We start from the raw sequence: 15465 nt of genomic DNA on the forward strand, positions 1-15465 counted from the left end.
AAATTTGTAAATAATATTTTTTTGTTATTGATTTTTTCAATAAATATGAGGTAAAAATGTACTTTAAGGGCCGTTGAGTTGGGCAACCAAAATTTTCTTGGAGAAAGGTCTATGCCTAAGTAACTTACCCGTAAAATCTTAACCTGCGGATATTTATAGTTTTTTAGAAATTAATTATTAAAGTTTCATAATTTTTCATACAATTTCGAGTAACCATCTTGACATTTGTTTTTTTTTTGTTGCGTTTCGTTACCTATGTACGTACGTTTTAACCTACGTAGTTTTTTTTGTTTGAGTGGGAATCGCCCTAAAGTCGCTTCTGGCACTCGCAGGCCGCTACCGCGGCACGCTCGCTTCGCTCGCTCGGCTCGTGCGGCAGTTCAAGAGTTAACCTAACACGCTCGTCGCTTCGCTCCTCGCTACCTATTTGAATACTAAAAGTAAAAGTTAATCGATTTTAAAAACTGAAGCAAGTGAGCTATAAAAATAACTATAAAATTGTTATAAAAACAATTTTATTTTGGCTAAAAACATTGAATAACATGTAAATTAATTAAATTCATGGGTATAAGAGTTGTATTTGCAAAAACGAAACGCAACAAAAAAAACAAATGTCAAGATGGTTGCTCGAAATTGTATGAAAAATTATGAAAATTTAATAATTAATTTCTAAAAAACTATAAATCTCCGCATGTTAAGATTTTACGGGTCAGTTACTTAGGCATAGACCTTCGCCCAAAAAAATTTTGGTTGACCAACTCGACGGCACTTAAAGTACATTTTAGCCAAATATGATATATATTATGTAAAAAAAAACCAAACGTAAATAGCGTCTATTATGTACTTTTATTATCATATTGTACGTAAAGTCCCCACGACGAAAAACTGTAAATTTTGTTTACAAAGATTTTCAAATAACTTACATAGGTAGCGACAATTCTAACAATAACAAATCATTTCATCATAAAATAAATTAGTCGCAAGCTCACTTTTTGTAACCAGACTTGTACCAATAAAAAATCGACCTTCGTGCAAAGGAACAAAGGTCGTTTTTCTAGTCCGATGGGTCCGGCAACGAAAAGACGTTGCCGGATCGCTTTACTCGGCTTCAACCGCGCGAATATAAGAATTTAAGTAAAGTTCATTGAACCTCCGTTAGTTCCGTATGTTTCCGTCATCTATTCAGTTGTGTGGCATGGCGAGGGGATTTTCGTGAAGCGTCCCGCGCGCTCTTATGCTCCACCCAAGGGGCGTAGCCCAAAAGGTGCACAAACACGATTGTATTTCGTCTTAAACGCAGGTCGAAATAAAACGCAGTTTAATGGCATTTAAACGTGTTTTATTTAGTATTTCAGCCGCAAGCGAATTCACAACGCGCGTGGCGTGACAAATGTTTTGATTCCACAAAATATGAAGCCTACGTTATCTAGAATATTAAGAGGGCTTATTCAATTTAACGCAAGTCAAAATCTCCGCGATCTATTACGATAGATCGCGGCTTGCGCTATCCTTTTACTATGAACAGCATAGGTCCACAGGAGAGCGCCGAGCAACATGTCCTCTCTCTGGAAAGGCTCGCTGCCGACTGATTTTATTCGGGTCGCGCGCAGTGTTTTATAGTACTTTAAAAAAAATTGTAGAAAAATAATAGAGGTACCTTAGTTGATTTTTTAAATTTTATCTTATAAGTAAGACGTTCTTTTATTGCAATATGTATAAATTATATTCAACTAAGTCAAATATCTTGGTGAAAATTATCATTTTGTCGACTATAATTTCTAAAAAAATTCACATTGTTCGGATTTTAATTTCGTAAGTTAGGAGTCCAAAATAAAAAAATCTTTTAACTAACTATTTTAATAAGGATTTTTGCAGTTAGTTAAAAAAAAATGTGTGTTAGATCTGTCAGCAATTTCAGATATTTTTAGCTTCGAAATTGACACTAAAAGTGAAATCAAGTAATCATCGGCTCAGTTATCTTGATGGTATTCACAAATACTGTATTAATTGAAATAAACTCTTAACTAACTATATAGACAATAAAATTTCCTAAAATTATTAGTAATTCATATGTTTGTAAGATAAGTGGTTGATGGACAATCTGGTTTGGAAAATCACATATTTGAGCCAAACAGCGCACGGACCGCGTACACGGCCTTAAGAAATTTGGTATTTCAACAGTTCTTTGATTAATTATCCTTTTATATTTTTCAAATGAAAACATAATATTATCCGGTAAAGATGCAAGGTATGTAGTAGGGTTGTAACGGAGGCCTTCTTAGCGGAGGCGGAGGCGGATGCGGAGGTAAAGAGGTTCGCCTCCGCGGATGCGGAGGTTAACGGAGGCGGAGGCGGAGGTGAAATTTGTTGGGAAAATATAAATAAATTTATGATTAATAGAGTCAGCAACATTTATTTATATCCATACTTACTAATATTATAAACGCGAAAGTAACTCTGTCTGTCTGTCTGTTACTCAATCACGCCTAAACTACTGAGTACTGAACCAATTTGCATGGAATTTGGTATGGAGATATTTTGATACCCGAGAAAGGACATAGGCCACCTTTTATTGTGAAATATGTACCACGGGCGAAGCCGGGGCGGACCACTAGTTATATAATAATGTGTACAATTGTACATACATGTTCATGATTCATCTTAGTAATCAAAATTGACAAGAGGCAAATTATATTTTACGAACAAAAGCTTTGCGGCTTTTTCACCTTCTAAGCGGTTTCACAAGGGTTCGTAAATTAAACCAGCAGCACAAATAACTGTTCGCTTGGCACTGAACTTGGTGGTGCCGATAAGTAAATGCGAACTATGGGAGCAAAAACTTTATATTTAATGTTATATCTCCACAACATTATGGGATCTTCCTTGACGAACGAACGCTTTGACAAGTTGATTTCTGTGATTCATTCACTCACACTCCCACCACCCACTTGGCCGTGTTCCCGCGGCTTAACCCATTTACCACCGAGCGGCCCAATGAGACCGAGACACAATAGATTTTCTATTGTGTCTGTGACTCTGGGGGCTGGTGGGCAAACTCTCGACCATTTCACTTGAAAACACGCAGCCGAGCGGCCGCGTCGCCTAGCGTCGCTCCTTGCGCGTTGTTTGTGATCGTAAATGAACTTCCGATATGACTCCGCATAAATATTGCGGAAGCGGATGCGGAGGCGGAGGTTAAATTCTTTGCGGAAGTTCCGGAGGCGGAGGCGGAGTTCCGTTACAACCCTAGTATGTAGTATGTACTATGTAGATTCATTTAATGTTTCAGATAATGTATGCGGGGAGAAATTTGAAGCCACATTGCCTATAGGCATATTAGGTATATTATACAGAACTGGGTATATGGTTAACACGCTAATTAATATACCCAAAGAAATACTAGATATAAAAATACTAGCTGTGCCTCGCGGTTTTACACGCGTGGCTCCGCTCCTGTTTGTTTTAGCGTGTTATATATAGCCTATAGCCTTCCTCGAAAAATGGGCTATTTAACACCGAAACAATTTTACAAATCGGACCAGTTGTTCCTGAGATTAGCGCATTCAAACAAACAAACTAACTCTTAATAACATTATATATGTATATTCATAATATAGATTAATAAATTTAGCTCTCCTAGAGACAACACTATTTAAAATCTACACAATTATTACTTGGAACAAGAGCAGACCTCTTTATTTGATTGGCATTCACACTGTCAAAACTATCTTGAAAATAATAAATAAATGCACACCTGCCACTTGTCACAATGCTCAGCGCTGTCAATTATCCAGCAGGTATGCGGATTCGATGCTCAGCATATGCTAAATGCTTTTTATTTGTGCATGCATATGCACGGATTGCAAGTAATAAAGATGTATGAATCTGGTTGTAGCAAGTTTTTTATTTTGTTCTGAATGAGTGCGCTTGGAGTGAAATATGTTTCATTTGTTATTGTTAAATGATTGTTTTTAAATGTTACGTATTTCTTAATATGTTTTATGTTATCAATGTGAAGGTATATATTATAAATAGGTAGGTAAATAACTAGGTAGTTAGGATGCACAACATGGATGTTTAACATGCTTTCTTTACCTACTTTGAAGGTATTGAGGAACTTGTTTGTAAAACTGTAGAAATATAGAGTAACATTTCTCATGATGATAAAAAATTGTTTACACCTTACTCGACATGTAATCAGGCATGTCACAAACACAAACTTTTAGCTTTCCTACTTATGTTATAGGTATGTTAATTTTATTTTATAAAGCATACATCTAAATTCTTCACAAGTGCAGAGTTAGAATACTTACTTATATGGCAAACACGAATATTTTCCGCCAAATGACTAACTCGTTTGCATTCCTATCACAAAACATATTTGCAACGCATGGTGTCACATTTTACATGAATATAAAGACAAGCAAACGTGTGTGAAACAATTACATATGTTTGTGTGTAACTTCGCGAACTTTCTAAATTATCTCCACATAAAGGGGTTCCGTATGATTCCACAACACGAGGAACGGAAACATTTGTTCAATCAGCTGGTAAATGATAAGCTAGTTGATTTAATAACTGTTTATTTCCTTATTATTATCTCTATCAATATATCTTTAAGTAATAATAATAAAAATAAAAAAACTGGAAGGTTGAGCAGCTAGGTCGACTAGCATCGGTGGGTCGAAATTCATATTATAACGAGTCCATTCACAGAACATGCATTCCATTGCACGTAACGCGATGAATCATATTATATTCATATCAATAAACCAGAAGCATGTAAACTATGGAAACATGTCGACATGAATTTGATTTTGGGGTGAAAAGAGCACTCATTCATTGGGACATAATCCACATCAAAATAACATTGACTCTATAAATTAACACCATAATTTTACCTTAACGTAATAAAGTGTTAATAATAGTTTGTATGGTTGTTAAGCTCTATTAAATTCATCTTTCGCGAAATGGATATTCGGTTTCCAAATAGCATTGAATTTCAACCGATAATGAACGAATGGCCTAAGTACATTTCAATTAGCTTGTGTGCATCAGAAGCTATTATAATATACTTACTAGCTGTTCTCCGCAGTTTTACGCGCAGTGCTCCGCTCATGTTGGTCTTAGCGAGATGATATATTATAGCCTATAGCCTTCCTCGATATGGGCTATCCCATAAGAATTCAAATCGGACCAGTTTTCGAGATTAGCGTGTCAAACATACAAACTCTTCAGCTTTATAATATAAGTATAGTTATAGATATGTGCGTGTGTGTGTGTGTGTGTTATAGTTGCCAAATGTGTTGGCGCTTGGCCAGCGATGCCTGACCCCTGATGGCCAACAACGCACTTGATATGGAGGGTTTAGAGAATCGGTCGAGATTAGCTTTTTTATAAACGTATTTTACGGGTATTCTACAGTGAATTGCGTTTGTTTTTTGGTTGAAGGCAGGTTAAATCTGTATCAATGTTGTCTATTTTTTGTTGTTTTTCCACTCAATGAAATTTTGATATACCTACCTCCCTATAAATTGTTTTGTTTCTACTTTATCTATTATATATTTAGCCGTATATTTTAAATTGTGGATTTAGGCTCTTACTGTCATGTGACCAAATGTCTATTACAAATAATGTTTACCTATTTATAATCCTGTAGAAACAATTTATATAAAACAGTAGATATAGATATTAGATATCTTAAGCTAAGTGACAGAGAACATTTCAAATTGCGAAATACACGTTTATCTTCCACAATATTTTAACTGCATTCATTCGACATCTGTTTCTCGCGGATTGTTTATTTTAATAACATCGAGATTTCACCGCAAAATATTTGGGTTAAAAAAATAAGGCAAATATAACGACGGTGGCGGACGTCACTCCAAAAATTAAGTTAAAATTAATTTGCAAAGTTGAAATTCGGGTCCTAGGGTAGCGGTGTCGACTCTGCGCTGAAGTTTGTCCAAATCTGAATATTTATAACGGACGGACGAACCGACTGTTTCCGTTTGATTTATCGTATCTGATTTACATTATTTGGTAACGGGTGAAAATGAAGCTATTGTGACATAGGTTTTGTGATATCTCACATAATTTTACATAACTTTGCGTGTCTTTGGAAATCTTAATTATATTTATAAATAGAAATAACCGATAATTGTGTTGTTAAGCGGAAAACTCGAGAAGGGCTGAGCCTATTACTTTTCAACATATTTTCATGTCTTTACCTATGTAGATACGTTGTTGTTATGAATAGAAAAAATAAACCTACATTTTTACTACTCATTGAAAGAAGACGATGGACATTTAAAAATAACCTCAAATCCGAGTTCAAGCAGAAAACGTTTTGTGTCTAAATTTAAAAACAAACCGCTGCGATTTAGATGCGATTCATTCGATATATTATTCTTTCAGTAAATAAATAGTTCTTTGTGTGCGGAAAAAGTGTTGTATTTATGTTACCGGAAATGTATGAAATCAAGGAATTGTATACAATTCCTAGGAAATGTGTACAATTCCGATACCATTTAGGAAATGTATAAAATATTGTTTAAAAAACTATTTAATGCATGCATATCCTAGGAAATGTATGCTCTTCCTAGGAATTGTATACAATTCCAATATCGTATTAGGAAATGTGTAAAGTAAATGCTTTCTGTAATAAAACACGTTGTTATTTTTTTATTATAGCTCTTATTGATACAATCGGGTAACAGTCATACCGTAAAATTGTAATAATATTATGTTCATATTATTATTTTACTAATTAACATTTTAAAAATCAACTATCTAACTTTTAACGTAAATATCACAAAATCAACTTATATTTATTCTTATAAAATCCAATTTTCATTTGGCAAGTAATCAGTCCCCTCGTCCCGCTGTCCCCGCGTATATTTGGCGCAGTCGAATTTTATAATCCGCCGTATTACATTACGGCTAGCTATTTTAATATGCCGAAAATTCGTCTTTTTCCAAAATTCTACAAAAAGACGGTCGCGAGCCGACGGAGCCCTACTTCGTAGGGCTCCTATTTCTGTGTAGTTTTAAAAAACACGAACCTAACCTAACCCACCCCCTTATCCAAACCAAAAATTTCTGATTACGAATTATCGGCATAGTTACTACAAAATGCCGACCGTTTGTAAACGGCCATATTAAATACAATTTGCCTGCGACCGATAGCTCTTTCCGATAGCTATTTAGGAAATGTATAGATTTCCTAGGAAATGTGTATAAAATAATTTATTTCACATATTTCCGAGTGATTTTAGGAATTCTATACATTTCCTAGGAATTGTATACAATGACGGATTACATACATTTCCGGTAACATTTATACCTAAAAACCTGCAAAAATATTACTGGAATACAGTCTTCCACGAAATTTTGACAAAAGCACCTTAAACTACATTTTTAACTACAAACAAATAAGAAGTTAATATACCTACTTATACCGACGAGATTGCTTTCAAGTAAATTTATATTTCCAAAGGTATACAGGGGCTAAAATCGAAATAAATTCCCTGAGCGTTGTCCCAAGGTGTATTAATGGAATTAATTATACTGGTCTTCATTACTGTGTAGTTCTCATTAGCGGTGGGCGTCTAATTGAATATCGGTGTTGTATGCAAATCGGACCAGTAATTAGGGTCTGATAGCACACGACTAATGTGGGACCTAGGTACTTGGTATTAGTGGCTGATGTTCGAAGGTACTTACTAGTGATCGAGGTGTGAATATTCGATTATAAAATTATGCTCAAGTCACGGAATTTTCATGTGAACGGAATTTTATTTAGTAAATTTGAAAAATAAGAAGTGGACCTAGTAAAGTTAGCAAATCTTTATTATATTAGACTATCTAATACGTGTAAATATACCTAATATGTATATACTCTAAAATGCAGTTTCATCTTGCTTAGAGTTGCTTATTTTTAACACATAAGTTCCATAAAATTTATTGTTCTTCTTGATAAGCTCTATTTTAATAGTAGTATGGTAATTAAAAGAAACTCATTAAAATAACAATTAATTATGTATAGGAATGGTCCTACATACTTATGACCATAATTTTAAGTAACATGCGCACGCGCCTGTCTATATTTTCATAGAAACGAGGATGTGTGTCCGCTCCTTGAAGGAAACGGACAGTGTAAATCATTTAATTGATTTATTATTTCATTTTAGATTATCATAATAATATGCAACTGGTTTTAATGTAATAGCTAAAATAGCTGTAGTATTAGACTCTACATAAAAGTTTCCTTAAGATTTTTACCTTTACGACTCTACCTACATGTTTCGATTTCTCTATGACCAAATATTGTTTGATTCATATTATTATATTCATATTATAGAACAGAACATCCCTACCTCTAAATTTAAAAGAAATTTTAATTTCTTTTGTCAGTAAACAGATAAAATTTGGACGCAAGAAAGTCATCCTACATTCCTTTTCAAGTTAATGTGTATTCAGAGACTATACATTCTTAAATAAAAACGTATGTGTCATTAAATTCTTGAACAAATTGTATTAAAAATGCGTATAAACTTTACTTCGTCATCGATTCTTAAAACTGATGCCTATACTCAGTCTCCCTGAATATCTATAGCTTTATAAAGCCTTGCAATAATCTATAGTGATTGTCCTGAAATGTACGCCATTTTGAATCTTATTTCCTGGAAATAAGAACCGTCCTTTAAACAGACCGCGTAAATAAAAAAGGGACAAGACTCAGGTAGAGAATTGAATACAAAGATGCGTTCCCTTGCGTTTCTTAACAAACTTTTATTTCCTCTCGCCCAAGCGTTTTTCAGCTCTATCTTCGTGGACTTTGAGTTTATTTTCGATCGGAAATATATAGGTTTAAATACTTCACTTCTTTTACGATCGCTTATTGGCGGTCAAAAATGTTTCCCAGTTAAAGTTAGGTTAGTTTCGATTCGGATGACGGTATACGATCATGTTCTAAATGTTAGTGTGTTCTAATTAAGTGTAAGTTTAATTAGTGATGTGTGTATGTGTGTGTGTGTGTGTGTAATAAGTGTGTGTGTATAATACGTGTTTCGTGCCTGTGAACTTTGGATATATTACGGTAAAGGATTTTCACATGTGTATAATTAAGTAATTGTCATACATTATATAGATTAGAGTGATGTTAATGAGCAAAACGATTAGGTATTCTCTTTGTAATGAACCGTTTTACGCAAGACTACATTATATATTAATCCTACTAATATCATGAATACAAGGGGATGTTTGAATATGTGTTGCCCTATTTAATACAAAAACTACAGGCCAATTTGGACAAGAATTGTTTGAAAATAGATTATCTTATATCTATTATATACTACTTTTTACCGGTTACTAGGTAAAATTACACTTACAAATTCACTATGGAAGTATTAAACTTTGTATAATAATGTTAGTAGTATATCGATATATCATAAACCGGAAACAGGTGTGGTTATGAATATGATATTTAATTTAATGTTTAAACGTGCTTAAAATCATCTTTAAAGCTTTAGATAATGAACTCCGAGGGAAATGGATACAAATATAATAAATACTAGCTGCGCTTCGCGGTTTCACCCGCGTAGCTTCGTTCCTGTTGGTCTTAGCGTGATGATATAATATAGCCTATAGCTTTCCTCGATGGGCTATCTAACACTGAAAGAATTTTTCAAATCGGACCAGTAGTTCCTGAGATGAGCGCGTTCAAACAAACCAGCTTTATAATATAATGCAATAATGATACAAACATAAACATCTTTTTAAAAACGTAACTACGTATGAGTAACTACTGTCTTACTTAACTAAGATGTAGACTAACCTAGGTGACGTGAGTTCAAGGTGATTGAAAGTACATATTATGTTAATCCACACATATTTTCTGGTAGCGCATTCGAAGGAAGACGACAACACTGTAGGGACGAAATGATTACATATCTCAGTATGGAGTTCCAACTTCCATCCTAATTACTAGAAAAAGTATTTATGTTTTTAAATAATTACTCCTTCTTTTAAATAAGTGTAACGTAACATAGTACTTTTATAGAGTCTATGCTTATCTGACTTATGGTATCTACTTATAGAATGTAATAGCGCTGGACGATGATGTGTGAAAAATAATCACATAATAAACTAATAAAACGTAATAAAAACAAGTAATTCTTGGACACACCCACACAAATAGCACACCCGATTGCAAAGTTAAACTATCCAAAACATCAAAATCTATCAAACCGTTAAATAGGTACAGTTCCGAGAACATATTATAATGAAAGAATAATAATAAAAAGGGATCGGCCGGTGGTCGAAACACGATCTTCTACAAACACCCTAACGCCTCTCACCTGCGCCTGCGTTCCACTGCACGTATCGTGATGAAACTTACATTCAACAAATCTGCATTGTGGAACTTAAAGCTAAAGTAGGTACCTACAAACGGCGGGCTTATGGCAAAAAGCTATCTCTACCAATTAATTTTTCTAGTATACATATGATCACGATGCGTGGAGTGCACAATAAAATACATATGAGATGACTCACTGTGTATACTTATTACCTAGATACCTATAAAGAAATAGCTGACGTCCTTGGTTGCGTCCTTGGTTGCGTCCTTGGTTGCGTCCCTTGTGGACCCGGGATAAAAAGAAAATTAAATATAAGTACTTAGCCGTTACTCGCTTAACGTGTAGCTTTATAGGGGTAAAATAATATTTAAAATCAGTTGAATAGTTTTTGAGGTAAATCGTAAAAAACAAACAAACAAAAAAATCTGATCGGTATAATATTAGTCGAGAAGAACCATAGAGATTATTTAATTTTACAACTTAAGTATTTTATTACTGTAGGTATGTGTTTAAGAAATACCTATGTTTTATATACCGAGATTTATTTCAGATATTGATTCTTAGAATTGTCGGCTCGGATTATACATTTTGGAGTTTTGTAGAGACAAGAAGATTTACGGATTACAATTAAAATACGGTTTTGTCTCAAATACGTGAGGTTTTGCCGTTTAAGCTGTTATCACAACTATAGAGTTAGGAATTTATTACTCCAATGCTAGAATTGCTCTTAAACTTAAATCAAATGCTTATCAATTTTCAGTTTGCAAGATAAATAAAACATTTACGACATCACTAAATATGTAGTATAAAAGAAAGCATCGCTTTTCGCATTCTGTGTGTCAGTATGCTTATTGCTTAGATCTATAAAATTACGCAATACATTTTGATGGGAATTTAAATATACAGAGTGGTTATTGAGGAAGGTTTTTGTACATATAATTTGTTAAGATTTCTACGAAGCGGGCGAATCCGGGCGCGGAAAGCTAGTAACAATAGAATATGATGTTATAAAAACATAATTGTGGTATGTGCGGTCGGCAAGACTACGCTATCCATCTATCTCGTAGATCCAATATTATTACAGCGAACATACATCTCTGTCAATGATTATTTTTATATTAAATATCAGGTTTGTGAGGAAAATGAACGTTACTGTAATAAAATTTACGACCTAGGGATCTCATAGGTCAATAAATTAGTTATAACTTAACATTAAAAGCTTTTAATAAGAGAATAGGGATTTATAGATTTTGTAGATAGGTAAATAGAGATGTAGATACCTACATTAAATTTATTTACTAATAAGTGCACAACTAATTTCTAGGTAGTTATATTGTACATAACTCTGACACTCCCTATGTATATTTTAAGATAATTATTGCCTCAGTTTTTAATTGCATTAGGTTTGGTGTATCTATCTAACTACAAAAAAGGATTTTTCAAAAGTAAAAGTCATTTTCATTTCATTCAAATTTATTGGTTGCAAGATATGTAGCACATTATTGAAATTAAACTCATAATAATACAACACATAGATAACTATGACTACTTAGATAAAACAATTAAAATTAAAATTTAAAAGAATTAAAACTTAAAACACATTGTATCAGCTTAAAATGAACCAACGCAAATAAAGCAAAACCTCATTTAATAATATCAAGCATACATTTGAAAAAGTATCGAGTTAATAACGGGAAAGCGCTGCTAATTTCATTAAACGCTTATCTCAATAAAAACGCAATTCATCCGCCGATAATCGCCTTACTCGATGCAAACAATTCATCTGAGGAGAAACAATTTCATTGCAAACGTACAGATCTTTCTGGAAAAACAGAGATGAGATAGAAAACACATCGTTATAAAGCCATCACTTGAACTGACAAAAATAATGATGCTGTACTTCCTCAATATTTAAATGTGGATTTGGTTTTTGAAACGCTCGCTTTAATTGTGTTTTCAACTGCGGGTAGTTTGCGAAGTTGGGAATTTTTAGCGTGTTAGCTCTTGTTCTACATGAAATGGCGTGTATCGTTGTTTTGTATGTTCCGTGTATTATATTACTAGCTGTGCCACGCGGGTTTTATTTATTGGATCATGTTACAAAATATAAAATACAAAAAATAATAAAATTAGCATAAATTAATTCCATGTATTTTGAATAATGAGAACTATCATTGACTCTACAATCGCTATAAAAAGATACCTTATTACATCTTAATATGCAATCTAAAGAAATTAAGTACCTATATTATTTTGTATTTGCTACTTCTAATTAAATACGTTTATATAGGTAGTTATTTGTCAAAGTAAAATAGCCCTTTAAATGCAAAACTAAACAAGTTGAAAGCAAAGCAAAACGCAGTGCAATATAGAAATGAACTCTCCATTGCCTTGTTTGTTTAATGTATGGTTTTGTAAATAATAAATAAATAGGAAATGGTACGTAAATAATTTGTTGGCCATTCGAATAATTAAATGTTGAACTATTGTGACTTATGTAGCAACAATTGTTTGCGAAGCATATTCATAGAGTTCATAGGGAATGATAAAGATCATTAATTTAATAGATGTTTAATGATTCAGTAGTTTACTCCCTCGGTATTTAAATCTTATATCTTTTATTAATGTGTAAACAGATAGGTACAAAAAAGTACCTATCTCTTTACACATTAATATATGGACTGCTGACTATCTAACATCATTAACAAATAATAATCGTCTCTTTTTAAAACTCAGTCATTTAACTATTAAATGGAACCATTTCCAAACATAACATATACTATTTTCATGTTATCATTATAATACAAAACATTACAAAACATCGAGAAAATATTTATTCTTTCTACCAAAACAATATTCGCAATAAATGTGACTTTAAATTTGACTGACCGGTTGGCTTGGTTGGTAGTGGCCCTGCCAGAGGTTGTGGGTTCGATTCCCACCCGGGGCAAATATTTGTTTGATGAATATAGATGTTTGCTCTGTGTCTGGGTGTTAATTATCTATATAAGTATGTATTTAAAATGATATAATATGTATGATTATCAGCCATCTGGTTTCCATAACACAAGCGAAAGCTTAGTATGGGATCAGATCGTGCCGTGTGTGAAAATTGTCCTGAAATATTTATGTGTATCTACTAAGGTAATTTACTAAAATGTCTATCCTCTTTCCAGATGTGGTTACCTACAATGTGAATGTGTGTGCGCACGATGCACGTGTGGGTGTTAGTGTGCGCGTGCGCGGCGCTGTGCGAGGGCAAGCAGATGAGTGAGACGCTGCAGCGCGCGCTGTCGGCCGTGCGCGGGCCCAGCCCGGGCGCTAAGAAGCTGCTCAATATACCGGATGATGGAGGTAATATACTGAAAAATAAAATATATTTAGTTAGCTGTGTAATACTTTGTGTAGTATCATGTTTAATGCTGTACTTTAAGCGCTATTTTAAAACTAATTATTACGTTGTTTAGATAGACTACGCGATGTTTTTTAAATCAGGTTACATTGATCACAGAATTTGCGACATTATTTTTTATATTTCGTCTACACGTCGTTAATTTTGTAATACAGACAATTACTTTAACGTCAGTTTATATCATCTATAGCTATGTAATGAATTCATTTACACTCGACATGCATAACCATGTTTCAGCGCAATCGGATAATACCTAAAAGCTTTCGTGTTTCACTTATCACACCTAAAACAAGCTTCATTAATGTTAAATCATCATGAAATAATAGTAGAAATTCCGAAGCAGCTCCCGTTGAATTGTGAAGGCGAAATTAGAAGCGGAAATAGGGCCGGGTACAGCCCTTATTAATTTATGTACTCCGAATAGCTGGCACTCGCCGCTCCCTCCGCGCCGCGCGCCGTGACTACGAGTTTTGGCTGCTCTTGTTTCGTGAGATGCTAATTTTTAAAAGAGGATAGTAGCTCTTTCGTAACAATGGTATATAAGTTTATGTATTTATGATGTTTAAGTTTATATTTATTGTATTTAGGGAGGAAGCGTTACGTTTCTATTCTTTATTTGCGTGAATTATTGTGATATAAGCAGAGTTATTTATAATCGAAATAAAACAGTGATGAAATATTACAATTTCCTGCTTGCAATTTATTAAACTACCTTTAGCTATTAAATTCTGTTACTTATTTAAATCTTTATATTAAGATTAATTTACAAACAAAATTATTAATAATCCCCTCGTCATAAGAAATTCAAATCAATTCAATCAGTTGAATTAATTCATACAGTATAGACTGCAGTTTACACTACTGTAATAGTATTTTACTAAAATAAATCAACCAGTAACGCTCATACAACTGTTCCATTCTTTCCCAGCTTACAATCTATCACAATTTGTAGGTATTTGTGCAAATCAAACCGACAATTGTCAGCAATGGGTTGAGCGGAGAGCGGTGTGAGCGCTTATCAAGCCCGACTGATTGCCCCCAATTACTCAGCGACATTTTTTGCCCCCAGCGGCAATTTGGGGCAGTACCTTGCATTTAATGTGCACAGATAAAGTGAGGATTTATGCCTCCTTACAAATCAGCGTCTTCAAACGCTTCGAGTCTATGATTAATCGCTCTGACAATTACACCTGCTACTCGACTTTGGGATTCAAATCGTTTTTTTAATGTAGATTTTTGTGGCGCTTAGCTTAGCGTTATGTATTGATATAAACTTAGCTTTTAGAAAGGCTTTACAGCCGTATTTACAAACATATGTCAATCATGGATCGTACAAAAAACACAGAACACAGACTACGTAAGAGAAATAGTATTTCTAAGCAGGATGGCCTGGTTTGATTTTGTATTGGAGTCTGGAGATACAAGTTTATGTACAAATTCATACAATCTAATTCTTTAGTATACGGTGTGTCTGTTAGTTTATGTAAGAGCCAGGAATATGAAAAGTAAGTATCACTGGAATGGTCAAATGTTTTCTGCTCTTATTTACGAACAAACAACAAAACATATCCTCTGAAAAATCGTTGAAACGTCCATCAATACGTCAACAGCTCAATATCCTTAGTTTCCCAACAAAAAGGTGAAAAAGTACATTATTACAAGTCACAGAAGATCCAATTACCGGGATAACAG

General features: G+C 33.8%; 1 protein-coding gene across 1 annotated transcript in view; it reads left to right on the forward strand.

Moving 5' to 3' along the window:
• The window catches only part of LOC123703478, a 339926-nt gene that overhangs the window by 40249 nt on the left and 284212 nt on the right, over positions 1-15465 (forward strand). Inside the window, exon 2 of the mRNA XM_045651480.1 lies at positions 13538-13715. Within this exon, the coding sequence (XP_045507436.1) occupies positions 13559-13715 (157 nt within the window). The 5' untranslated portion in view covers positions 13538-13558. The remainder of the gene's footprint in view (positions 1-13537; positions 13716-15465) is intronic.

This window comes from Colias croceus, chromosome 26, assembly GCF_905220415.1.
Source record: "Colias croceus chromosome 26, ilColCroc2.1".
NCBI classification, from domain to species: domain Eukaryota; kingdom Metazoa; phylum Arthropoda; class Insecta; order Lepidoptera; family Pieridae; genus Colias; species Colias croceus.